Genomic DNA, 27,545 nt, shown 5'->3' on the forward strand with positions numbered 1-27,545 from the left:
CAGGGCCCTAACACTGAACACTGTCAATAAAGTTGTTTGTGATAAAAGAATCTTTATACTTATATAGCTTTCATTTTAACTGACTGCATAGAATTATTCTGAAAGTTGCAGCTTTATTATTTATCCTGTTTGTCTATTTCCAGCACAGAATAGGTGGAAAACCATTAGAAACCTTTATTTCATGGAATGCCCATTTTAAGGCTCCTAGCAAGAGGTAGCACACAAAGAGCAGTGACTCCCAACCTTCCCTTCTTTGCCATACTTCTCTTCCTCTGAGTTCACTTCATCATTCTTTTTACTTTCTTTGTGGCTGTGATGTCACACTACCAAATTTACTTGACATCTTCTGCTCCAAAAATTACTGTCTTTGGCTGCCACACTAATGTCCCATCAGCCACACAACCTCCCACCTTGCTGCCATAATTCATCCTTCAGCCTCTGTTTTTCAATTCATTTTGCTATATTTCCGTTTTCCACACCATTTCTATTTAATACGGCTCCTTCTCAGGTCTGTCCATGATTGAATTACTGCTATCTTGCTGTCTGTTTGAAGAGTTTCTCACGTAATCTACAAGCTATTGTTCCTGACTGGTCTTTGGAGTGCTCCCCTTTTTCAGCCATCGGCTCTGCGGCTGATGTCTTTAGCTATACGTTTTCTCTAGAATTCTTAATGCCTGTGCAGCTATTTCATCACTCTGTTTATCTGAACCAAAGTCTAAACTGGACTCACAAACTGCCCCCAACTGTATTGATTTTGATGGGTGATTTTAGAAAGGTAAAGGCTCTGGCTGAAAGAAGCTGCTGCTCGTTTTCCCTATTCAGTGCTGTTCCCCAAGAGAGCAATGAATATCCAGGAGGAAGACTAGAAACTATGTAATTTCAGTTTGTTCTGTCTAGTTTCTGATTTTGCCTGTCTTTCTTCTGTCAAATGCAGTATTTACAGCCTACTTATTTTCCTCTTTTAAAAAGAACACCCTGCCCTTCCTATGTGTTTACTTCTTCAAGCAAAACAATAAACTTCCTCTCTCCGTCAGTGATCTTCCTCTTTTCTCTCCCTTATTCCCTTATCACATTTTCTCCTCCCAGATTGCTGCCCTGGCAATCACTCGTGACTTCATTTCTGAATAAAATCAGTAGTACTTTCAGCTTTGCAAATTTTCCTTCAAAACCGTGCAAGATGCTTCAGGGTCTTTGTTTTGCATTCACTACTTACATCATATCTAAATATATCAAAAAAATCTCTGAGGCATCTTTGTACCATTATGAAATAAGAAATGGCCTAACTTCCTCCCATTTTTCCCCTTTCTGCAGATCACCAACTAAATGGCTTGCTGTCTATCAGCAGTGCTCTTCTCCTGGTGGAACAGATCTTCTCTTAAGTACTAAACACTAGATACAGAAGCCTGAAGAACAAGACAGACCAACAGTGGGATTCGCAAAGAGCCTTATTCTTTGTAATATGTAAAACAATGGTTTGCAGCAGGAACTACTGAAGACAAATGTTGAAAATATACAAAATAAACACAAAATAATTTTTAATCCTTAAGCTTTAGCACAAGACGATGTTCCTTATGTTCCTAGCACATAAGGATATAAGGAATACCATTCCCAGTAGCCATGAGTCAGCAGTAAAAATCGAGTTGAATTGAGGTAAAAGTGTACGCCGAAGTAAAGATTTAGGTTTCATATACCCATTTTAAAATCTTCAGCATCACAGTTCCTAGGATGGTAGTGTTATCTGAAAGGAAAAGCACACTTGAGAAAAAGCTTAAGCTCTGATGCTCAGTTAATGGAATTTGCTGAAATTTGCTGCACTAGGAAAAAGAAAGGCTCTTGACTGCAGCCCTCCTTCTCCTTTCTGCTGTCTTCTTCCAGGCCTGTAGAGTCTAAGCACCCTGTAGAGAAAGGTTTTCTGACAAGGAAGAGCATCTGAATGTAAATTAACAAGCTGGAAAACATAGTCCTGCTTGGCAAAAATAAAATCTCACATTGAAATACAACAAGCATAGGAGGAAGCTTTGTTTTTTTTTAACTGTGCCATGAACAAAAAATTACTTTGTACTGTAAAACTGCAAAACTTGAAATACAAGCATATGTATCTTACAAAATCTTTGAGGATGGTCTACCGTGATAGTAATATTGCAATTATTACTGTGTTACCTAGAGAATATTTCTATTTAATAAAGTGGTTGAAAGAAGGAGGAAGGTTAAAGAGGATTTGGCTACCCCTCTGGAAAAATAAAAGTGAAGGATTGTTGGAGGCAAGGATAAAAATAATAATTGCTGAACTATTTGCTTGGTTGTTGGCTGATTAAATACATTACAGATGAATCTACAATATATCCATAACAGTCAGATGACCTGATTGCAACAGTTGTCTCCTGATCCATTTATAATGCAAAGGCCCACATCCAGCAATCTGATCTGTGTGGGAGGACCTATACACCTGTGCAGAGGCCCACTAAAGCAAGTGGAGCACTGTGCATATGAAGGGTCATGTGCACACAGATCAGATTACGGGACTGCAGCCAAACTTTGTGTGGCTGGCACCTAAATTTGTCCCTCTCGTGGTCTAAAATCATGGACTGCTCACAGAAGTAACACAAAAGTTACATAGCAGCAGATAAAAATTTGTGAATAAATTATTTTACTGTGGCTAGAGTATATTACGTAGATTTTGTTTTATTTTGTGTTTTTTTCAAACAGTTATTCTAACAGTCTAGATGTACAACAGCTATGTTTTGTTCAGCAAATTGCATGGAAGAGTTTTTGTTTTAGTAAGTCCTTCATTCAATACATCCTGATTCTGTCTAGGGCATGAAGATCCATAAACTGTAATATTCTCCGAAATCAGCTTTCCTTTTGTAAGTTAAAGTAGTAATTCCCAAAGTTCTTTTTTTTTCCTGTGATCCCACTCACAGCTTGATAATTTTGTTTGGCCTCATATATAGATATGAATATTCAATGAAAATAAACTTCAGCCCAGAGTGAAGCTTTTTTTATCATTGTCACGTCACTAGTTGGGGTTATAACCCTTAGTTTGCTTAACACTCCTCCACATAAAGATCTAAGACAATAAACCATTAAACCTTCACCAAGAAAACCACATAAAAATTGAGTTCAGATTTTTCAGTCTAAATTAAGCTTAGAAAGTATTTGCACTGCTATATAAAAAGAAAGAACCTGCAGATCAATCAGTTCCGGTTATTAGTAGTGAAAAATTTCAACCTGAAAATATTATAAGGAACTAAAACCCCAGATAAGAATGAATGCCTAATATGAAGAAATCAGCCCTGAAGACTTGCCTCATCATTCGAAAGTTCTCGTATTTCATAAAGAGTCATTAAATAAAACATGAGAATGGGAACAGGTTTAGCCATCAGCAAAAGAGCCATCTCAAACAAAAACGTGACTGTTAAAGTTATGTAATTGAGCTCTATAGCATAAGAATCAGAAGGGGTCAACCCTGTCAATCCTATGCTGGAGTGATGGATAGAAGAAGTCTCAGCTTCATGATTAAATCTAAACACAAATTCACCTGCTATAATGCCTGCAAGGATTTAAATTCACCAACTATAATTCCATCACTACCGAAAGTAAGTATAACTTGATTTTATAAGCAGTTTCTGAGCAAAAGAACAATTTAACATTAATAATAATTTAATTTATGAACCTAAGGCCTAGGAGCTTTATTTAGAAATTAGATTGGACCTAAACCAATGTAACAAACATGTAAACATGTAAAAGGAACATTATTCAGGAAACACTCTATTCTGAATGCAAACAGAAGGTGAAAATTCCCCAGCCTAGCAACGCAATTCTTTTGGCGTTGTCTTCACGATCTCTATATGTTACTTATTTTACTGTTTAATAATTTGAAAAGCCATGTTTCCTCAGGTTTTAGTGGAGACATCAGTGGGCTCCAGAGAGAAGGTGGGAAAGGATTATGGGGCTAGGAGAAGAACCAGAACCAAGGCCTCCTCATATGTTTAGACCCAGTGCATTAGAAGTCTCGGCCTGATGGCTTGATTGCAAAGCGGACAGAGATTTATGTGACATTTGATTTGTGAAATATCCATCCATAGGAAATGCATTAAAACTTGGGAAAAACACTGGCTGAGATTTTGCTAGTGGTTATATTGTCTCTTCTTGTGCAACACACTGAGGAGGAGGAGAGGAGATGCGGTCATTTAAAGCAGTTAGTTCTTTATTCCCATTGGAATATGGGAAATTTAAACATTACCCTTCCCACAGCCACTAGAACAATGATGTCAAACCGCGTGGAAGATTTGGGAATCTATTAAAGGTCTAAGAAGCACGAAAGAGTGTGGGTTGGTAAAGGAATGGTTTATAGTGCAGGTGGGTTGACAGCTCGTACATTTTGCAGCGCTATGAAGCTATTTGATTCATTCTCATTAACTGCATTAGCCCACTATTTCTTCTCAAAAGCAACAAAGAGAAGCCCTAATTAGTATTTCAGAGTCTTGAAATGTGTGAGTGCAGTGTGTGTCATCAAGCATTTCAGTCAAGTATTGCTGAATTGATTATAGCTTTAATTCTTCATGGATAATTTCAAAATCTTAAAGTATAATTCATCCTGGAATACATAAAACGAGCTATCTGCTATTCTTACAGAGATACCTGAGAACTAGTGATGGCCAAGAAACTGGTAGTGATGGAGGGGATGGAATAGCTTCTTAAATTTAGCAATACATATTGTCATTTTGTCATTTTAGTTCAAACATTTATTCTCTGGGAAATAGAATAGTTTGTTCCAAACATTTAATTTACATTTACTTTGAATTCCCATACTACTGCCTCCTTAAATTGGTACGTAGGAGTTAATATTTCTGCTAGAAATTGGAAACAGAAAATTAGCAGTAACAACAAAAATCTGTTCATATGTCCATCTTGCTAAAATAAAAAGGGAGAAAGCATGAGAGGCAGTAAGTCCATAGATACTGCCTGTATTGTAATATATGAAAACTCAGGTGGTTTCAGATGGTCCTGCTGTTTTTTATTCATAATTCCCCGATGCAGGACTTTGTACTGGTAAGAGAAAGCTGATAAAAGTAACAGTTCTTTCCTGTAGAAACAATGGTTATGCACTCTTTCTGTCCTGTCTCCCCTCTGTTGGGATCTGGACTGACCCTTACATGGTGACACCTCTGGCACCCTTAAACCACTCCGAATTCCCTTTCCTCCCCACTTCCCATTTCAAAATGTCTGCTTTTCGGAGGTGTTCACTTGTCAGAAATAACTAGGGTCACTCTGAGTCAATTTCTTCTAATTTCAGAGTTTGTCAGTCCTCCTGCAGTTACACTTGCAGATGCAGGTGATCAATCCCTTACAAACAGAGCTGGAATCTCCAAGGATGACCATTTTTCCAACCATGTCTCATCAGCCCTTCGGGCCTGTAGATAAATTCATGACATGATTATATGATTTTAGTATGTGTTTGGCAACGCCAAGAAAGCACGAACCAGATTCTGCATTCATTCACTGCTACTGAAAAAGAAATCCCGTGAGCGCTGTAGATTGCCCTGTCACTATGTGCCTGAGGAGTATTAGTTAAAGCCTACTGTATTGTCCCGGAGAGCTCTCTTTTGAGTTTACATCTTCTCATCTTTCTTTCTTCAAGACAGATTCCCCCTCTCTCACTCCCCCAGTTCTTGGTACTTTGCCCAGCAAAAGGGCAGCTTCTGGGTTTATAATAAATATGGTTCAGTTTTCCATTGGGTTTAGCCTCTATGTTACAATATACAAATGAGGCAAATGTGGCTTTTCCTTCTCCCTGGGGCTTCTCTGAATTTACAGTCCAGTTGTGTTCCTTAATTAGCACATTGCTTCTCTACTAAATGGCCTTTCTGATAGTTACAACGTTTCCAAGATTGTTATGAAGCTTTAATTTACAGTCATTGTTTCACCTTGAACTCCTGACAGGACATGTGACACAATAATGAAAACCCACCAATTTACCGTTCCTTAAATCCCAGTTTTAGTCTGCGGGACCAACATTCTCATAATCATGCCCCTGACACAACTGTACTTACTATCCCCATGTTACTAGGATATAAGCATAAACAATTCACCATGTTAGGCCAAATGAATGCCAGATAGCTCCGAGGTTGCTTCACGTGATCTCCTCTAAGGTTTGTTAATCTGCTGGATGTCTCCGTAATACCCCATGAGACAAGCTGCTTCTTTAGGAATGGGCCAAAAAGTCTGCCATGCAGATTTAATGCACAAAGCCATGCAGCCAGAAGCAAAGTATAAATATTTCTTTAGCAGGGGAGAGAGGATTGGTTGCTTAAGGGAATGTTTAAGGGTGCTTGCCTCTCTTCCACAATTCATAAATATTTAAGTATTTCTGATCCATACCTTGGAAGAATGAGCAAGCAAACGAGAAAGAGTGGAAAAGCCCAAACAAACACTGGAGCTCCGGCCCTGGAAACATAACAGTTATTAGGGGTGAATGCTGGTTGAAACAAGACTGAAAATCTGAATGAAGATTTTTGGCTGATTTTTGATTTATCCTGAGCTGGGGAAAGAGATTTCATATATATTTTTTTAATAGACTGAGTAGTTAGCACACATTGCCGATTTCTTCTCCTAACTGGAAGAATATGCAAGACAGCATTTTGAGGCAATGCCTAATTCAAAAGCAGTAGTACTACAGTAGACTACAGGCATTTTAAGATGAACACAACCTGTTTGCTGGTTCATCAGTGATATCAAAACGTGCTTTGAAGGGCTCTCTTAAAACGCTAATGCTAATAAGCACCCTGCTGTATGTGATACCCCACTGAAGTCAATGTGACTATTCCTGAAGTAGTGCACTATCAAATGCAGGTTAACTTTTCACAATTTGATCTCATTTCAAAGTCACCAGATACCTCTCTGCCAGACAGGTTGTATATAATTGTCATTTTGATAACCTGATTTTGATAAATCAGGGAGTCCTAAAACTGGCAACTGGAAGGAGACAAACAAATAGACAAACCAAAGAATTGAGACCTGCAAATGAAGATGAAACAGATGCATCTACCACAGAGAGAAAGTAACATCAGAGTTAGTCAAACCCTTAGGGTAAGGCCTGCCACAATTGTTTTGGGCAAACAGTAGCTAGGCTGTATGAAACAGCAAAATACATACTGAGCAGTTTCTATCCAAGTCACTGCAGGCTGCGAGGGGACTGTGTTTCCTGAATTTCCTAGAGCAGCAGAATCCCTAGAATTGACCTTTGCAAGACTGCTGTCATCTCATGCTCTTTTGCAGCTGGTTTCTGTTTGGCAAGGGGGTGAGACATAAAAATCCATGTCTGAGTGACTTAACGACCGAAAAAAAAATAAAACCTCTTTCACCAAAGTTGACTGCATTTATTTCATATCAAAGGAATTATTCTTTATTTATTACAAATAGCTATGAGTAATTTGGAAGGAAATCAGCAGCAGGCTCCTATTATGAGGCTCAAGTCTATTATTTTTTTCTCCCTGCAGGTGCAACAATTTCCAGGGATATCTCCAGGAACTTCAGACATGTAAAGGTAACAGACTATCAAAGCCAGATTCTCATGTGTGGATTTGAGACAATTTTCCCTTCCAAATCTTAACCAATAAGACACCTAAAGCAAATAAATCCAGGAAGTGGAGAGAGAAAATAATTCTGCTATAAGTTAATTTATCTCAGTAGACTCTCAACAGGGAGGAGTGGTCCTGGCTTTGTATGAACAGTGACTGTCTGTAAAAACATTAATCCGCTAACTTTAACTGGGAAAGAGAGGAGGCCCAATAATATCTTGTGGACTGATATAAGTGAGGTTAAATTTAATCCCTAAAACTCTCATAACCAGAACACCAGGAATGTGAGGCGCAACGCTGCGTATATTGTCAGCCTACTATGCAGGAAAAGTTGTGCAAATGATGCAGGAACAGGGGCCCACGTTAAGACTGTAACCCATTAATGAGAGCCTTTATATTTCTGCTCAAATACCTTCCCAAACATAATAAGTCAACTGAGAAAAGTTCCACTTACACTGGAACATGTGCACCTAAGCAGGCATTATACGAACAGAACTGTATCAGCGTACAGTGCATGTGCTTTAGGTCATATTGAACGCCCTCCCCCCAACCCTCCCGCCTTCCCTCAATGAAAACATATAATCAAGTCTTCAGACAGCCTCACTTTAGGCACCTAAAATTAGCAACTCTGAATCACTCTCCAGAAGAAAGTGTTTTTCTGCCATACTAAACAGGAAGCTGAAGTTCCTTAGCACCTCATTCAGAAGCTGCAATGACCTCCTGCCCCCATCCTCCAAGTGGATAAATGCTCTGTAAAACAGAAGTTGATGCCGTACCTGTGTTTCTAAGTTTGTTATAGTATTTGGCTCATGAAAAATTTTCCCATATTTGGCTACAGCAGCGTATCTCAGATTTTTTCAAAATAAAGTACAAGAGGACACTTTTGTCTTGAGATGTAATTTTCTAGCTACAAACCAGCATAAACGTGTTGTTTTTTCAAATCGGTGTTTCTGTTTCTTTGACTTAAAACTAAGGATTGTAATTTCATTCACACACCTCTAAAGACTGGTTAGACTGACTAATCCTACTGCTCACTGTTTCTCAAGAAAGTAGTAACAGAAGCAGTTCAGTTCCCTGGAGCAGGAGGGGAGAGGAGCAGCTGTAATTACTGCTCTTTAGTGTTTACACCAGCCAAGGAGCTGGTTCCGCCTTTAAATCCTTGCAGCAATTCAGTTTCCCTGAGGCAGGGGAGCATACCCTTCCAGAGCAGGCAGTAATTACAGACTCAGGTCTCCATCCTGAAAGGGAGCAGCTCCTTGCAATTAAAATGCCCTTGTTAGGGTAAAGATTTGCAGGCAGTACTTACAGATGCTTATTCTTGGAGAAAGTAAGTTACTACCACCTTGCCTGAAAGTTGGTGAGCAGCATGGCAGCAGCTTCTTCAGGGTCTTTGGAGTCTTTCACCACCTGCTTTGGATGACAGACCGACTGAGACACACTGGGATAAGAGTAAGTCTGAGGACGCTTCTGTTTCAAAGAAGAAAGCAAATTATGCTACTGTATTTTGTAGTGGGGTTCTCTGAGGTATGGGGGTCACGGACCAGGACATATCCTGTTGGATTGGGTGTTATTTTCCAAATTGCAAAATACACAGAAGCCTGTCACTCACCAAATTCCACTCTTAACTTAGGTCAGAAAGGACAGATGGGTCACTAAACAAAACGTCCACGTGGGAAAAGAAGTTGCTTGAAAGATGAGATAGTAGAAACCACAGTTCAGGCTGAGTGACAAGTTTCCTAAATACTGATGACAGTGCTGGTGTTAGCTGACCTACGGCAGCAAGCCATCCAACAAGGGAACGTGTGAACAATGTGCAACTTGACATAAGCCCCTGTTAACGTCTGAAATTTCTCATGAATGGAAAGACTGTATTTTTTTCACAACTTCAACACTTAACTTGGATTCATCAAATCTCAAGATTTAATGCCAAAAACAGCAGGTGGCAACCATATTTAGTTTGCTCTCAATTCATATTCCTCCTACTTAGTAAGAGAGGAAAAAGCTATTGATGCAAGCAGCACAGACGGATTCCTTGTTGTGAAAGCTAGTTCTTTATCATCTGACTCGGGAACCAAATGTGCTTTTACTCACTGCTACAGCCAAAACACATTGCAAACTTGAAGAACAAATTTATTTTTAACTCACTTGGTAAAACATATCTGTAAAACGCATTGTTTTTCTCCTTTTAAACAGTAGAATGTTAGCATACTAGGGGAAAGAAATGGTTCATTTTTTTTAAATTGACAAATGTTATTAGTAAATTAATCAATATACAGAAAATAGTTGGAAAGTACAAGTACTATATATATGCTTTTATGTATGTAATTACAAACGGACTCAGAATCATCTCTTTCCTCATTGCAGATTCTGAAAACAAGAATCATATTTCTCAGAATGAGAGGGTCAGATTATTTAGCATGATGACTTTAATGTGATGATCTTGTTGACTTCGCACAATCTTTCCTGAAAGGTAGGTGTTTAATTCCAGTGGAAGGCACTTGCGTGTCTGAGGTAAAACAGTCACAGATGTGGAGGTCTGCTGGTTCAGATGAAATGAGCTCCCTGAGGTTGGGAATGTTTATTCAAATTGAAAAACACCTAGAAAAGTGTGAAAAATTAAACTCAGGCCCAAAGGGCAGAAACTGTGGTTTACATATTCAGATATTCCCTGAATATCTACAGTTCTAGTTTTTTGTGATAATGTAGAGATGAAGCAACAGAATGCAGCTTTGAAGTTCCTTACATATCTGCCGATTTCAATTTCAAAAAATTGGACTATAACTGATTTTTTTTTTTCCTTCCAAGTCTAAATAAACTCTGTCATTCTTCAAATGTAATGAACATTTTTCCACACTGGAAATTGCTGTTTGGACAATCCACTATCACAACTGAGTAGGAAAAAAGATTTGCCTGTAAATGTTAGAAAAGAAGTAATTTCAGATTTCTTAGGTTCAAGACACATTTAGAATATTCCATAGACATTTTCACTTACCCTTAACCATGGATTTTTTTTTTTAATTTCAGCTTCTGAGCCACTTAATCAATTGACTCTTATCTAAATTTATGATAAAACCATTTATTTCATGGTGTTCAGATACACCTTTTGTTTATTCCTCTTTTTACCAGCAAAATAATAAACAAGACGTAGTTGTCCACATAGAAATTTGACCATCAAGTTTCATTTTTTTTAACTCCTGAACACAAATTCATGTATAGATTGTTCTGCATAGCGTAAATATGAGGCAAAAGAATCTAATTTTAAAGCCACTATGAAAGATGTCAACAAATACCCTCCAAATCACAATTAAAATTATAGTAAAAATAGACATAGGTGACACAAAATCTTTTAGGAATTGAAAGATATTTGAGAAGTATTAAACACACAACAAAATTGTCATATTTTCCCTATTAAAGGTATAGGTCTAGGAAAATGAGAAAAGGTAGAATTAACTTTGTTTCTTCAGTATCTGTTCAGAAAGGCTGGACCCCTTCTAATACGTTAGTCAAGCGAAATTAGCAAAGTATCTGTTTATCCTAGTCTCAGCCCATAATGCAGAATAATGACTTTCACTAAAGCTTTGAAAAAAGGAGTAATTCGGTGTGCTAAAAGTGGTTATAAACTTTTGCTTTCCCAAAACGTTACGGGAAAAATTCATGATAGGAAAGCTATGGAGTAGCATAGAACCACCTTTAGGCCCCTGGTAAAACCATATTTATATAATGCTGATTTACTAGTACTTTTCTCCAAAAGAACATTATAGCACTGATTATTACTTGACCCCTGTAAAGCAAAGTAGTGTCACTCTTCAGACACATGAATATAACACGAGATCATCTCCTGCTGCACAGTTTTAGTATTGCTCTGCACTGATAACAAAAATAATATCTGAGACAGAAGTCGTATAAGGATATGGAGTAAATATTTTCTTCACGAAAATGCCATGGGAATATTTGAGCATCACAGCCTTTGCTTATCTTACTTTGGTTTTCTGTGGCTTTCCTTCTCATTATAAAATGCTTCAGCATTTAGTTAGCCATTTAAAAAAAAAAAAATTAAGCAGAGCTAATCTGAGTATAAAGATCAGAAAACAGGATTTGCCCTTGTCAGCAGCTTTAAATCTAATCAGCTTGCAGCTGTTGTATAGTCATGATGTAGTTCTTGAGGGGAAATTCAATTAACAATTATATTTAGGAGACAGCTGGAGATAACAACCATCAGTACTGTTATCATATATCCATCACAGGCTTTATCCTACACCCATAGAAGTCAACGGCAGGACCAGGCACCGCTGAGCTCCGCTTTACTGACTGGCCTTATTATTTCAAATAAATATCTTTAACAGACAGTTACAGAATCTGCTACTAAACTCTGTAACTGATTATCGCCAGTGAAGAAGTCCATCCTCATTCCACGTTTATACACCCTCTTTTAGCACATAATGAACAAGAAGGCAGGGCAGCAGAAACACAACTTTCTGCTATTATGCAAGTCTAAGCATCAAATCTCTATGATCACCTGCACTGTGCTCTGATGGCTTCGGACCTCTAGAAGTCTCCCTGCTTCTCGATCAGACTGCAGGTATTGACACTCTCAGCAGTTTATATGCAGATTCTTAAAGGCTGTCAAATACCAGTCTCCAAGGTACTCAGACATCTAACTGTGAAAATCTCAGCCCCTGTGAGGAAAAGGTTTATGTAGTTTATACAGTTTGTATCAGTAATGGAGCATGCATTTAGCTCACAACTGCTAATGTAATGGATCTGGATACCCAATTTTAACCAAAAATAAATACGTTTGGGAACAACTAGCATCCAACTGTCCTAAACTGCAGAAGTTAGAAGAGAACTGAAAGATGAATGTTTTTATTATGATCTCTATGTTGGGATCAGAGCAGCTTTACAAAAGGGCTCTTTAATAAACCACAAAGCCACAAAAAGTGAATTCTAAACTTGGGTAGGAGTTATGGCCTTTCCACAAAGTCATTTTATTTCGGTGCCTAGGGCAGTATCTTGACTACAGCCACCCCTTTTGCCCCAGTTCTCTTGAGTCTGCCACAGGTTATTTGGATATCCCATTTGTCCCTAGTTGACAGAATTAGGAGATACAGCTACCGCTCGGCACAACTGTCAGAGGCAGAGGGAAAGTGCTGACTGTGGATAGTAAGGAAAAGCATACCCCAAACAGGCTAACTTACCGAATTGCTGTGCCACTGTTACTGACACAGGAAAAGAGCAGCGAACAAGCCCAGGTAGGCTCCCAGAATAAAACGTGACAGCACCTCTTGAAAACTGATGCTGCTTAAAGCAACTAAAGGGCAGTACAAATGAAACGGTACAAAGCACGAGCTTTGTTCTCGTTAATTCTAGGTTTGTCCCCAGGCAACGCCTGTGGTGTCGCCGAAACCGAAACGTAACAACAGGTCGCCAGATGATCCAGCGAACGACCCTCCCCCGCCGCCGCCGCCGCCGCCCGGTTCCCCTCAACTCCGGCGCAGGCGGCTTCAGCGCAGCCGGTAACGCGGGACGCGGTCTCCTGGCGGGCACGGCCGTTAACGGCCGCCCTGCGCGCGCGCTCCGCCCACCCGGGCCCGCTGCAGGGCAGGTGTCCGGCCAGCAGCGGCGCTTCCCCGCCGTGCTCGGGGACCCCCCCCGCCCCAACTCCGGCGCCGGAAGTGACCTCGGCGGCGCGGGGCGGCGGCCGTTCCTTCGGCTGTGTCGTCACCGCGCACCGCTGGGCGACTCGCCGGGGGGGGCCGAGCCGGGGCCGGGCCGGGCCGGGCCGGGGCAGGGCGCAGCGCAGCGCAGCGCAGCGCCGGCCATGGCGGCGGCGGCGGCTCCGCAGAAGGAGATCGTGTACAACAAGCTGCTGCCGTACGGGGACTGCCTGGAGGCCGAGGCGACGCGCTTCCTCGCTCAGATCAAAGGCAACCTGGCCCGGGCCGTGCAGCTGCAGGAGCTGTGGCCCGGCGGGCTCTTCTGGACCCGGAAGCTCTCCACGTGAGTGCGGGGCTCAGCGGCCCCCGCCGGCCGTGAGGGGCGGCGCCGGCCGGTCCGCTGCCGCCAGGGGTCGGCAGCGGCGGGGGTGGGAGCGCGGCGAGCCGGGCGGCTGGGCCGGCCCCTGGCGGGGAGCTGCGCGGCCAAGGCCGGCGGCCGTTGTCTCGGGCCGCTGATAACGGCGCTGCCCGCGGGGGCCCGGTCGGGGGTGGCGCAGGTTCAGGCCGCGGGTTGAAGCGCCGCGGAGCGGGGCCCGAGGGCGCTGCCGGGCGCCGTGAGGCGAAGCCGGGGTGACTCACGGCTGCCCGGCGGGCCAGGCGCACGCCTGAGGGCCGGGCGGGCCGGCGCTCGGCAGAAGCGCGTTGGTTTCCTAACGGTTACTCGCCAGCGAGAGCGGGGCGGTTGCCCTCGGCCGCTGCCGGGGCGCCGAGGGCCGCGGGGGGGGGGCTGCGGTACGTGCGCTGAGCGGTGCGCGGCCTCCGGGCCGGAGCGAGGCGGGCTCAGCCGGCCTCTTGCACAAGGCCACGCAGTGCTCCGAAACGGGAAACCGGGACAAAGGTGGTTTCGTTTCCCAGAGCTCCTCTGTCGTCTTAGAAGCTTTCCGAGTTGTATGAATCGAGCTGTTTTCTTTTTAAATGCGCGCTTGACCACCTGTTTCTTTTCTTGCCGTTTCAAGCAAGTTACGGAAGATACTATCTCTGTTCACAACTTTTGCGGTAGGAACATGAAGTCTTTCTGAAAACAGGCTGCTTGTGCTTTTGTTAGTTCGGCGCTGGAAGGATTAAATTCTGGTTTTGCTGCTGGGTTAACAAAATTAGTGCCCTAGTTTAAAATAATAATTAAAAAAAATGCCTCTATGTCTTGCCTGTACTGTGGCAAGGTGCAGTTTATGTTGGCTCTAATGTGAGTGCTGACAAGATGATTTTTATATAGATTGAAAACACAGTGTTTTCATACCAAGCAGAGTGTGGAATTCTCTTAGTAAATTTTACAAGACTTACTTACCCTTTTTTTTTTTCTTCACATGTGCTATTCTGGCCAGTCTGGCACTTAAAAAATGGTGTCAAATGACTGCTGTAGTTTCAATCGGCACACCTTATTCCTCTGAATATTCTCTTCTTGATGAACGTTCTGTGTCCCTTCATACTTGGTGTTTTCTATGAGCTAGAAATGGCAGAATGCGTGCATTTGGTAGAATTTATATTCATTTGCAGTTTTACTTCTTCTATAAGGTAGGGTTCTTTTTTTTTTTTTAAGTATTGGGAATTTAATAAATATCTGGCTGTCAAAAATCTGGTTGGTACACATGTATTGAAATGTAAGTGACCTTATGTTTGCCAAGAGGCATTCTTAGATAGAATTACATTGATAGTTGCGAAATGACTCACATGTTTACATTCAGAGACGATCTGAACCTGCTTGGACCCAGTTCAGTACTCTTCCCCCCCCCCCCCCCCCTTCCGTAGCCATCTGCTAGCTCATGCCGTTTACAGTGATGCCTGTTGTCTTTGGACTTGTGGCAGAACTTCATATGCTAATCAAGCTGAAATAAACTGTAGCAGTGCTTAGTAAGAGAAAGATGTACCTTAGATAGGGTAGTAACTCCTGCGGTTACCTGCTTTGAAGATGTGCGGGTATAGGTTAGAATTAACCTGCTAGTCATTCTGTAAACTGTAATTACTGTTATCAGTTTAGGCTTCAGGGCAGTGAATTTAACCTGTTGAGAACAGCTGCTATGCTAACTTTATGAATCACAAAAAGGGCAGAGGCTCTAATTTCTGGTTTTCCACCTACTCTTTGAAGTTTAAATTTACTGTGTGTGTTTTATAACTTGTCTGATGCCTGTTTTTCCCAAGACTTCTTTGTGGCATATTACATGCAGTAAGACTGAATACGTTTGGATGTAGGCAGGGAAGAAAACTGTGGGGTTGGTTTAAAATAAGCTAGTATAGTTAACATTAGAGATATTTTGCTTGCTCAGTTTAATTTGGCAAAACGGTTTGGTGGGATAAAATATTTCAGTAAAAGTTTAGCTCTAGATGAAATACTTCCAAAACGTACAAATATGGTGTTCTGATTTGTCATGCCTAAGTCAAATTATAACATAATGACAGTAAAACCAGAGCTTTATTATCTGTTCGTAGTAAGTAGTTCATCTCATTGTCAACTTTATACCTTTTTTCATGCTAGCCAGCTATAATAAATTGTGCATTTGTTTAACCTGAAAATGATCAGAATTGTCATAAGATCTCTGCCTAGTTTATTACATGTCTATATTTTAAAAGTCAGTATTCTTATAATATTCTGTGAAGTAATTTATAAATTGGAATTATGGCTGGTGTGTCTTGAATCTTTCTTGTTCAGATAAAAATGCTAATATAGACAGACAATGTAACATATGCAAACATATGAATTAAAAAAAAAAAAAAAAGCATGCATGGGTTATATACCTGTATAGCTCTACCTCTTCAGGTACACTGCAACTTTATACAGCTGTGCATAGACTCTGGAGGTATGAGGAATGAAAGTGAAAACTCAAAATGGGAATTTTTTATACGAGTTACTGTTTCATGATGACAGCTGAACCAAAAATCTTGTTATTTCTTGTAGTGCAACAGCTGAGAACATGACTTACATGTAGTTTTCTTAAATGCAGCTGCTTCAGCTGTCTGATGTCGTGAATTGAGTAGGGAAAGACGTCTAAAACTGGGATTTGTTAGATATAATGTCTGTCAGTTAATTTGCATAATTGTTCTTGTATGCATAATTTTCAGTGATGTAAATGGAGTCTTTCATTGGAGTGCTTATACAGAGTGTGGTAAGAAAACTTTCTCTTCTGCAAAAACAGGAATATTTCAGTTTCTTAAGAAACTTTTGGCTTAGTATGAATTCTTATGCAAGTAAAACTACTTACTTGGAGGATCAGAATTTAAATCTGTAATTGTGTTCCTCAGAAGTCCTGTCTTTAGTATTCCAAGACTCCTCCCACTTTGGCCGGTAAAATCTGCGTTTTGTAAAACACTAATCCTGTTACGGAAGCGTGAGGCTTCATCTTGGTTGTATAACTTGCTACAGTGTGTGTGTGTGGTGGGGGGAACTTAAGTTGCAGCAATTATTTGCGTAAATGGGCTTGCATCGTATTCTTTTACGGTCCCCTACCTCAAACATAGGCAGCTGCTTTATATTTTTTTCACTTTTTTACGTTTTTTCATAGAAACTTTGAGCATAGGTGTTTTTAGAGCATGGGTTGTAAATAAGCATATTAGTATAATAAGAACATCTAATAATTACAGTATATATAGTTAATTGTTTGATGCAGCTGAGAGAATAGGCAAGGATCTTTCTGCACTTCCTACTGCAAAGGACAAGGGTTGAATTTTTGGAGCTGAGGGGACACAGGTTCTATTCCTCACAGTGTTATTTTGTGTTAGGGGTAGAGACTTCTTACAGAATGATAGTTAAATGTCTTACTGTGAGGTATGCAAAAATGTAGTTCAACTGTTTTGAATTGCAGGACACAAACTTGCAGTGAGGATAAAACCCGTCAATGAAACTTCTTCTGAAGTATTTCAATCACTGTTGCTTTAAGCATCTTTTATTTACTTCCGTTCCTTCCCATTTTTATGAGAGAAAAATGAGATTTCTATTGGGTTGGGGTATACTATATACAGATATTGGATTTAAATAGTTTTTTGTGCATAGGGTTTTTTAAATATTAGTTTTGAACAGATGACACTCCTTTCTTGCGCGCTGGAAAATGAAATTAGATTGCTAGGAATTTAAGAGAGCGTTCTATTCAGCTGCGTAGGTGAGTAACTGAAGGCAATTTTCAACTGTAGCACAACAGCCAACTTTCTAGGGCAATTTAGGGTGCCCACCTCATACCATAGTATGTTTCCTTTAAAGAACAACAACAAAGCCTATTGTAATTGTGGAGTGAAAGTTTGGTGTACTCAATGCTTTTTACAGTAAGGGAATCAGGTTTTTAGTTTTATCTCCAGAGGCACTACACCGAGCATAAAAATGATGGAGAATTGAATTGGATTTGAAATGAGAGTTAGTGAAAATACTGCCTGTCAAATGCAAAATCCACCACTGAAATCCAAAGGGAAAAGGGGAGTGCGCCAGAGTTTTCTCTGAAAACTAGCGATGAGGCATGAGAAAGTTGGGGAGTAGAAAAAAGTGGTCAAGTAGTTGAGTCCAAATCCAATGTGCTGTTGTGGCACTATGTGAAGCATGCTTCACATCAGCATGTTTTATTAAGGGATCCAAACTTTGTTTCTCAAGTAGTCATTTCTCCCACTGACAGTTCTGTGAGGAGTAAAAATTTACAGATGAGTGAGGCATTCAAAAGGAAAATAGATGCATTAAACTGATTTCTTCAATGCTACCTAAGGAGTCAATTTCCGAGATCAAATTCAGGAATCAGGATGGTCAGTTTTTTTGATTGGGTTGCTAAATCACTAAATGCTATGTTTGCTTTTTTTAAAAATTACCCAACCTCTGTCTTCTGTCACTTTCAAGTCGGATTTCTTCAGAGACTTATTTATTTTCTGACCTTTTCACATTGTGATTCCAGTGATTCTGAAATATAGGCTATTCTGCATACCAAAAAAGTAGTGTGAGATCTGACATTCCTCATGTTACCCAAATAAGCCTTGATGCTTCACTAGTGTTTATTTAGCAGCAGATCAATCCAACTTCTACTAAATCTTTAAAAAAAAAAATAGTGAATACGCTTCTCTGAAAATTATTTTATGGGAGTTATATCTTGTATGTTTTATCAAACAGCTACTTACACGACAGCGTGTTAGTGATGTTTCTCATGAACCTGTCAGAATAGTTGGAACAGTAATAAAAAGGGAAAGTGTGCTTCCCAGGTGAGTAGTAATTCATAGCTGTGCGACATGCTGCACAGGAATCCTATATAGGTTGTGTTGGAGCAGGTTGTTTTGAATTAAAATGTTTTCCTTTTATCCATATAAACGTGATTATAGCATGTGCTTCTTCCAAAGTTAATTCTAATGGAACTACGTTTTCTTTTAATAGTACATTTAAAGGATAGCAGTGGAGCACGCCACCAGCCACGCTCAGTGTCTAAATAAACTATTCAGTCTTACTGCAAGCTATCACGTGTGGACTGTACTTGAAACACCTTTTTATTAGCTTCTGAATTGTGTCCTGTCTCCTCCCTAAAGTGCATCAGCTGAAAAGGGCAAGATAGGGTATAATAAAGCTGCTTGTGACAGTTCTTGTTTTTGTTAGAGGAATGATTATATGGAGCTATAGAAAATACTAAACTTAATAGCTGGTACATTCTGAGGTGAATAACTGAGTTGAAAGAATGATACCCTTGTTTTCGTGGTGTCTGGTGTGAGCGTTGTGTTATGCTAATTGTAGAATCTCAGGAGAAAGTAGACTGTCCTTGTTATTTCTGGTTATTTATTGAAGGTAATGGTTTGTGTTTAGACAGATGAGGTAAAGGAAACATGTTCTTCATAGATATCTCTATGTAGCACACTCCATTTTTATTTAAGACTTTAAAATTGGGCTTAGATCCACTAAATCAACTTTAATTAAAATCCTGTTTCCCTTTAGAAGAAACTTAGAACAAATCATGGTTAGAAAGAGTCTGTTACTAAATAGAAATGTCACCTGCTAACACTTGCTCGTTCTTTAAGGTTTGCACTTTATAGGTATGCTGCCCTCCTGGCTGGCAAAGAGAAATAATATATTTAGTGCAAGGATTACCCTTGGTTGCAAATCAATGCTTCCTGAAAGGCTCATTCTCATTTCCAAGCGATCTTTGTCTTAGGAGTGTAGCAAAATGCCTATAAATGCAAAAAATTTATTCAAGTTATAACAGAAGTAAGCATTTTCTGGAAACTGCAGTATGTAGTACTTTCTTTGCTAGTTTCAGGTATCAAGATCTACTGCAGATCTGTCATTAAGTTCTTATTTGTAGGACTTGGAAAGAAGGTTTTATTTTTGTCCTGTTTATTTTCATTAAACAGCAAATCAGATGAGATCTGGCTTGAGTATTAGATCAAATGAGAATGTTTAAAAATATTGCTGATTCATCTCATGTTTTGTTTTTAGATATATCCGATTATATGGGAGAAAATTTAGCAAAGAAGATCATGTGCTTTTTATTAAGCTCTTATATGAGTTGGTAACAATTCCAAAACTGGAGATCAGCATGATGCAAGGATTTGCACGCCTGTTGATAAACCTGTTAAAGTAAGTACAGATTTCTGCTGACTGCTGAAATTCTCATCTCTAAATAGCTGATCATTCCATTTACTTAATCTTGCTATATAGTTTAGTATGTCCTATTACAGATTTCTTCTCTTAATACCCCCTGCACAGATGATTTGGTTAAAAAATTTGTCTGATGTGAACACCTTGCCCCTTTTAAAACTTTGTTAATAGTATTGAAAGTGAAAGAATGTTAGTTTTGTTTCTCTTATCAGGAAAGGAAAAAAAAATCGGAGAACCGAATGTTGAATCTCAGGTAGGAGGATAACGAGGACTGTTTTACAATTTGTTAATATTTAATTTCACTTAGACTTTTCCTGACGATCTTGATAGCTTATGTTCATGGAGAAATTCTGTAAGCGTCTTTTTCTTGTTCGAGTTTCCACTGCTTTGTGCCAAATGCTGAAGATAAACATAGTTCAGAGCAGTGTTCCTGCGCTGTGTGGTATGTGTGGTATTCTGATGTGCAGTGTGTCAGTGTAAATGTTTAATCCTAAAGTGCTCATTATTTTCTTATATTAGGAAAAAAGAACTGCTTTCCAGGGATGATTTAGAGTTACCATGGAGACCGCTTTATGAAATGTTGGAAAGGATATTATACTCCAAAACAGAGCATCTTGGATTAAACTGGTTTCCCAAGTAAGTTTGCATTTTAAAACATTTGATTAGTTGTAAGTACTTACAGTGCTTGGAAGTACACTTGCATGTTTGCTTTTAATATCTGGAACTTGATATACAGTAAATACGTATTTAGTTTACTGAAAACGAAATATAAACAATTGTATCCAAGACGATACTGAATTGTGTATATCCCTTTGCTAATGAATTGCTTTCTTTATGATGTTTTTCTTTTCATTAACATGACCAAGTTCATTTCTAAATGCTCTAAAACAGGCACCTTCAACTTGCTTTTGGGAAATAACCTAGTGTTAAATTTTTCACGGGATTCAGGCTAAATATCTTCTGTTCAGTTTTGTCATACAACACGGCTTGGGGAAAATAAAAAATGGTACTGTTCTTAAATTGTGCTCTAAGCATTCCTAGCATACGTAATCTGGATGTAAATCAGCACGTGAACAAAGAAAAGTGAAGTACCTTTTATAGGAAATACACATAGTTTTTTTTTCAGAGTGGTGGTACAATATGGGCAAACCCATTTCTTCCCAGTTAAGAGTCTTAATGTTCTACTAATTTTAAAAATCTTATTTTCTTCATTTTCTTTCCACTGGCCTTTTGACAAATTGCTGCAGTCACAATTCTTGTGTTAAGTGAGATTAGAGAAGATTCTTTCCTGTAAATTTTAATTACAAAATATATAAAGTAACTCATTCAATCTAAATAAATTTAAACTTAATTTCTCATACTTAATTTATCCTAAAGGGAAGAATTATTTTCTGGCCAGGAATATTTGAGTGCAATGCTCAGATTCCTTTTACTGAGAAGATGATCCTATTTTTGATATGTGACATGAAAAGAAAATATATGCAACCTTGTAACTCGTTAGGGAGCGTTTCATGCTGAGTTTGTCTCAAGGCTATATAGCTGGGAAAAAAAATTGTTAGTAGTGCAATTTAGCAAAATAGAACGATTTCGCTAATTGTAGATATTATGTGTAAATGAAAATCCGAAGGAGCAGAGCCATTTTTAGTTAGTTTACTTTGTATGTTTGCCAGCACCTACAGAAACTGCATACTTTGCCCTGTGGTGTTGACTAGTCACTTTCCATTTACTGTGAGAGAAACTCGCGTAGTGGGAGGAGACTTTTTCTAAGAGGGAAAAGAAGGAAGGTAACTAGGAGGAGGGTAACAATGGTGGTGGTTTGTCTGAAACTTTAATCTTTTATGAACTGTATTTAGAATTCAGACGCTCCGTCTTGATATGCAGTGCGATTTGTTCTCATGCAGTGTTTTTTTCCCCCCTTATTTTACATTCAATTTTGAGGGTTGCCTTTTTGGATGTCAAGCAATATTTTTAATAACTCAGATAATTTGTAACTGTTAATTTAACTATCGTATTTTAAATCCTTTTTTCTTTTTTCTTTTTCTTTTTTTCTTTTTTTTCCTAATTCAGTTCATATCGACCAGGCTTGTCTTCACCTAAAACATTTGTGCTTAATGTATTACATAGGTGGTAAGAATGACTTCCCTTTCCCCTTCCTCCCCCCCCCCCCCCAAAAGCTCTGGCCGATGTGTAATCTTCTGCATGTTCTGTTAGATTGTAACACTTGTCACACAGGTGTAACTTTCTGCATAAATAATTGTACTGGAAAACCAATTTTAACATTACACCACTGTTTATGAGAATGTCGCACTGTATGTAAACCTTTCTAATGGGAGAACAATATACGGTGTGTGAACTGGCTGACAAAGTGGCTCTATGTTAACTAATTTAACCAGCATATATGTTTCAAGGGTCAAATGAAAGATAAATTTTAGGTCTGAATAGCTACTGTGTCTGAATATGGACAAAATCAGTATTTGTGTAGGAGTGCATGTCGCTGAGTAAGTTTACCTTACTATTAAAAACGATGAAATCATGGAAAGTGCTTTAGCAATGAGGTAATAGGTTCTGGAAAATATACTAAGGCACAACATTCTAGTAGTAAAGTGTGAAAAAAGTTTCTGTGTCCTAACAGTTCGCTGTGAATTTTTGCACTGGAAAACGTATTGGAAGACTTGGTGTGTGAATATATGAATTCAGAAATAGTTTAAAACAGAGATAAGCGGAACTGAAGTAGTTGCCAAAGAGAAATTTTAGCTTTGTAGTATTTTTTTGGAGGAAGAAATCTTTTATCGGTACTAATCCAATAAGATACTTGATTTTGATGTGTCATAGAAACTCACTAGAATGACTTAATTTGTGAAACCGTAACTGGTTGCTATATTTCATTGTTGTCTTATTTTAAGCTGTTGTAATGAAGTGTTCACTGCAGGGCTAGAATATTGCTTAAGGCATGACTCCATTCTGAAAAATTGAAAATAGTGTGTTTACTGCTTTTTGATAATGTAAGAGTCAACAGTATCAGCTTATATTAATTTTTTAACCCAAATGTGTTCCTCTGAAAATGCAGGGAAAAAAATGGATTCACAAGCTAATGTGTTCGTGTCCTTTCCACATAAAGTAACTATGTAGTATAAAAACAATGACCAGTGTTTTTGGATGGTCTTTTTTTTCGTACATCTATATGTCAAGATAGATGATAATAAGCTGATATTACTTGAAGTAATAAGGAAGGAGAAACTAAAAGCAAGGAAAACTGAATGGGATGAGAAATTATTTCCTTTATCTCATTAAATAAGCTGTTTGCTTCAGTAACTAATAGAGGATAACTTTCCAGTGTAAGTTTTTGTTCATTGTATCTCTACTACAAAGGTTTCAACAACTTATCTCAGTGGTCCGCATTAAATACCTCTGAGAGGACAGGAAAACAAATGTAGTGGTCTGTTTATTCCATCCAGTGTGAGTTATGTATTCAATTGCTTTTTGTTGTGCTCTTCTAATCTTTAGCTAGATTTAGTGGTACAGCAGCATATGGAAACCCACTAGTGTGGTAACTGTAGATGTTTTCCACGATTCTGCAGAAATGGGCATACAAAGAGCGTAACCAAATGTTGAGCAGAACGCATTGCTTGGAAGTTTGAAAGAGTTTGTTCAAAGTGGTGATAAAAGCAGCAGCCAGTAGTCTCTTGTTCTCCCCAAATATATTGTCCGGTTCCTTTCTAAGTGGTAGTCATAAAACTGGAATCTTACAAGGTATCTTCTCTAGTTGGCTGATGGTTAAACCATATCTTAGCTGGATATCTCCTTGCGTATAAAATTGTCTGCTGTTCGCTTTTTCTCTTTAGCTTCCGCTGTAAATCCGTGGCCAGAGGACAGGAGGGAAAAGCCCTTCCGGTCGTCTTCCTCCCCCATCCTTTACTCTCAAATGCTGAGATCTAATTTAAAACTTGTGAACTTGAAAGACTTGTTGATCTCTGGCATCAGTATTTGTGCATTTTAAGTTTCCTCTGTCCTCCTCTTCTCCTTTGTGATAGTTTACTTCAGTGGAACGAAGTAGCTTTTTTATTGTTGTTGTTTTACCACACAGACGTTTTTCATGTTGATCTTTAATGCTCTTAAGGAAAGTTGCTGGTTTTTACTTTCTTTATCTACTATTGAAACAACTGCTGTCTACTGCGTAACTCTGGGTTAAAGTGAATGCTGTTCTTGAATCTTGGTGAGCTTATTAGAGTTTGATCTTATTTTTGTTTATGATGAATGGTTGGCTGTTCCTGCTCTTCCTTGAAATGTTTAGAAATTGTCAGTAAGCTTCAAGCTTTCCTTCTGGGAGAAGCTGCAGATTTGCATTTGTCAGTATTTGATAAAATTTACAGAATTTTTTTTTTTTAATCTTCTAGCGTGCTGCTTGTCCTGAAATAGTGCTGCGGGGGGTGGGATTCTGCTGGCCTGTACGGAATGTTGAGCTGTTGTTGAAGGGATGATTGGGGTTTCTTTCTTTGTTGATTTTTCTTTCCAAGGTTTTCTCTAGAACTAGTGGTTTATCCATTTCATATTTCTCCTGGCTAGTGTGGAATCAGTTTATTTTGTGTGGAACTAGAGAGAGAGAGAACATGTGCATGCTTAATCTAGAAATAAATAAAATGTCTAGAAATTACTGATCTAAGCTGATCTTTGATACGATCCTGAAGGTGATTAGTCTATATCATCTTCATGGCGATCAAAATGGCATTTCTATATCTGTTTGTGATGATGAATGGAAGGATGTCTTTTTAGAGTGCAGAGAATATATCTAAAAGATCTAGGAAGTTCTTTTGCGAAAATTTTTGTTCGGGGAATGGTATTGGTAAAAGTGCAATTTAGTCTTGAAAGTGGTCTTGTAATAAATGCTGGACCTTAAGAGCACGAAAATCGACTGCCGTTAGGGTTTCATTGATATCTCTCTTTTGTTATTCTTTCAGTTTATTCTGAAGTTTTGTCTCTTTTTTTCCAAATGGCTGATGCATCCTGTGCAATTTGTGTTAAAATGATTATAGAAGACAGTCACTGTTAACTTCAGAAATAAGCTTTTCTGCTACGGGTGGAAACACTATTTTAAAATCGGCTGTTCATAAGTGTGAGAGAAGTCAATGAAATAACCATTGATTTATGGACAGTTCAGTTCTCTTTTTTAGAAACACTGTACATAAAACAAAAAATTTGAAAAGAGCGGATTTAGGGTTTGGAATCGAATTATCACTTTTTGAAGTCTATTGCCCTTAATTATCTTATAAATATTTATGAAGTCCATAAATCAGTTTTCTCTCTTTGTATTTGCAGCTTGCACTCAAGCATTCCTTTGCTCTGCTGGTTAGTCACCAATAGAATGCAGGGTATTATGTCTAAGTAATGATGATAATTCTTCATTCTAGTTAAAACACAGTGAATAGTGCATAAAAGGTAGAATCAGGAATTTAGCAGAGTGATTTTAATCCTTGTAAATAGATCTGTGTGGAAGAGGATTAGCATATCTGCATGTTCACAGAGGATGGCTAATTGCATCAATACTATCTCAGACTCTTGAGAAAAACCAGCAAACGATTGGGGTTTTTAATGCAGTTCTTGATATGTGGTAATCCCTAATATTTTCTTTCTTGTTTCAGTTCTGTAGAAAGTGTTCTAAAAACACTTGTGAAGAGCTGCCGACCGTAAGTGTTAAACTGTATTTTGATTTTTGAAGCATGTATCTTTATACTCTTCTTCCCCTTCTTAAAGTAACATTAAAGACATTGTCTGGATAAATTCAAAACCCTACTAGTCACTTCTTGCCTGATGCTGTCTCAGCTTGTTTGCCTAAGACTTTTCTGGGGGTGGCAAGATGTTTCTGGCTTATTGCAGTTATATATGGTCAATACCTCAGGTTTGTCGGTTGCTTAAAATAAAAACAAAATGACAGCCATGTGCCATGCTATTATGTTTAAACAAAGCGTGTGTCTTTTAAAATTTATCTTTTTCCTTACAGCCTTGGCTGAAAATCTAGTAAAAGCTAGCTGAGCAGTTAGAAAGCCAGTGTATTACTGGATAAGGCCTACTCCTTTTAATCTTTTGTGTTCTCTGTTATATTCACTGCTTGGAATGCATATGCCTGAGCCACTCTTGCTCTCTGCATTAATTGACTTTGGCAGTTCAGGTACCGCAAAGATGCAGAGGAGGGGCTAGTTCTCTGTTGTCTACCCTTCATATAGCCATTTATAATTGTTATCTATTTTCATGGAGGTAGTTGATTCATGAACTGACTTGTTACTCCATTGAGCACTCCTATATAAGATGTTTAACAATATGGGATTTTTAAACACAGTGCAGGTTAGTATGAGGAACATCAACGTAAAGACACCCGATGCTTTTCCCCACTTACGTGTGGTGGGTTTTTTGTTTTATTTTTGTTTAGCAAAGTAAAGAAATCTAGTTTTTGTTGTCGACTGGTTGGCATTTATTATAAATGAAAAAGTCACTGAAGAAGAGTTCTTTAAAAATGAAAATGTGACACTTCTAAAAATTCTGACTTGAGGTTGAAATACCGATAACGTGACTTCCAATTGGCCCTGTTTCCACTGCAGTAATTAAGTTGTTTAAATACTTACGTTTGCTATGCATTTCAAAAACTGCATTGCATTGATAAGTAGTTTCTTTTAAAAGAAATTAAATAATCCTTGCAGGATTTTGGTGATCTTCCAGTAAATAGTACTCTTCATGCCTTAAGTCATCTTTAATAATCTTGTATCAAATGTGAATAACAGGTGTGTGGTTTTGACCAGCCTTCACATTGAAATGATTTTGCATCTTTTCTAATCTTTTTTTTTTTTTTTGGTTCAGCAAGATAAGAATCTTTTTACGTTTGTGTTCATAAAATGGTGCACAATGGTGTCCTTGGATCTTAACTTCGTGTTTTGTGAAGGATAAGTGGGGTTGAAGAGTCCTGATCTATTTTATTTTATTGCTTCTGGGTACGTGGTCCTGCTGTAAAACTAAGATTTATAACAAACTAGTGCATGTTGGGTTTTAAACATGAGGGGGGAAAAACTCAACAACTTTAAAGCTAAGTTGCACATGTTCAACGCTTTTCTTGTTCTCAGATATTTTCCAGAAGATGCCACTGAGGAGATGTTAGATGAATGGCGGCCTTTAATGTGTCCCTTTGATGTTACCATGCAAAAGGCTATTACTTACTTTGAGTTATTTCTACCCACTACCCTTCCTCCAGATCTTCACCATAAAGGTTTCAAGTAAGTATAATTGAATATCTAGTCTTATAGTATTTTGTTGCTGATGCAAAGGATTCTCTCTTACAGGATGATATCTGAAGACATGTCATGTGAATCAGTTCATATGATAGCTCCTTTATGTATATGTGTCTTGCATTCATGTCTTAATGGAATTTGGTATTTAAAAACAATGGAAATGGAAATAACTAATTGTGCAGAAGATTTTTACCCATGGCCTCACATGAAATCGGAATAGAAGCTAATGACAGTTTTAAGTATTGGACGATAGAGACAGATTTTAGAGTGTAAGCTAGAAAGGTTGAGAAAGTGTGGCTCATGTTCACATGGCTTCCCTGTGTTGAGATGACAATATAGAATAAGAAAAGGGTGAAGCTGAAGTAGATAAGGAAACTCCGTTTGCAATGTTTGTGTGGAAGGAGGAGTTGGCAAAGAATGTGAGAGAGGTAGAAGAATC

At 38.7% G+C, this 27,545-nt stretch overlaps 1 protein-coding gene and 1 long non-coding RNA gene across 3 annotated transcripts in view; one reads left to right on the top strand and one right to left on the bottom strand.

Annotated features, from left to right (window-relative positions):
- Nucleotides 1–9,686: 9,686 nt before the first annotated feature.
- LOC104140333 (uncharacterized) lies at nt 9,687–13,236 on the bottom strand. 2 transcript variants are annotated; one of them, XR_693292.2, is made up of 3 exons: nt 12,776–13,236; nt 12,097–12,256; nt 9,687–10,178 (listed from the first exon to the last, which is right to left on the bottom strand). It is a non-coding gene; the product is annotated as an uncharacterized lncRNA (long non-coding RNA). The 2 variants fall into 2 exon arrangements; XR_011140449.1 differs by having other exon boundaries at nt 9,692–10,490; nt 12,776–13,071.
- Nucleotides 13,237–13,341: 105 nt separating this feature from the next.
- Nucleotides 13,342–27,545, top strand: part of PSME4 (proteasome activator subunit 4) — a 75,926-nt gene continuing 61,722 nt past the window's right edge. Inside the window, exons 1-5 of the mRNA XM_068939962.1 lie at nt 13,342–13,577; nt 19,674–19,814; nt 20,355–20,471; nt 25,472–25,516; nt 26,942–27,091. Coding sequence (XP_068796063.1) covers nt 13,399–13,577; nt 19,674–19,814; nt 20,355–20,471; nt 25,472–25,516; nt 26,942–27,091 — 632 coding nt within the window. The 5' untranslated portion in view covers nt 13,342–13,398. The remainder of the gene's footprint in view (nt 13,578–19,673; nt 19,815–20,354; nt 20,472–25,471; nt 25,517–26,941; nt 27,092–27,545) is intronic.

Source organism: Struthio camelus, chromosome 3 (genome assembly GCF_040807025.1).
Source record: "Struthio camelus isolate bStrCam1 chromosome 3, bStrCam1.hap1, whole genome shotgun sequence".
Classification (NCBI taxonomy): Eukaryota; Metazoa; Chordata; class Aves; order Struthioniformes; family Struthionidae; genus Struthio; species Struthio camelus.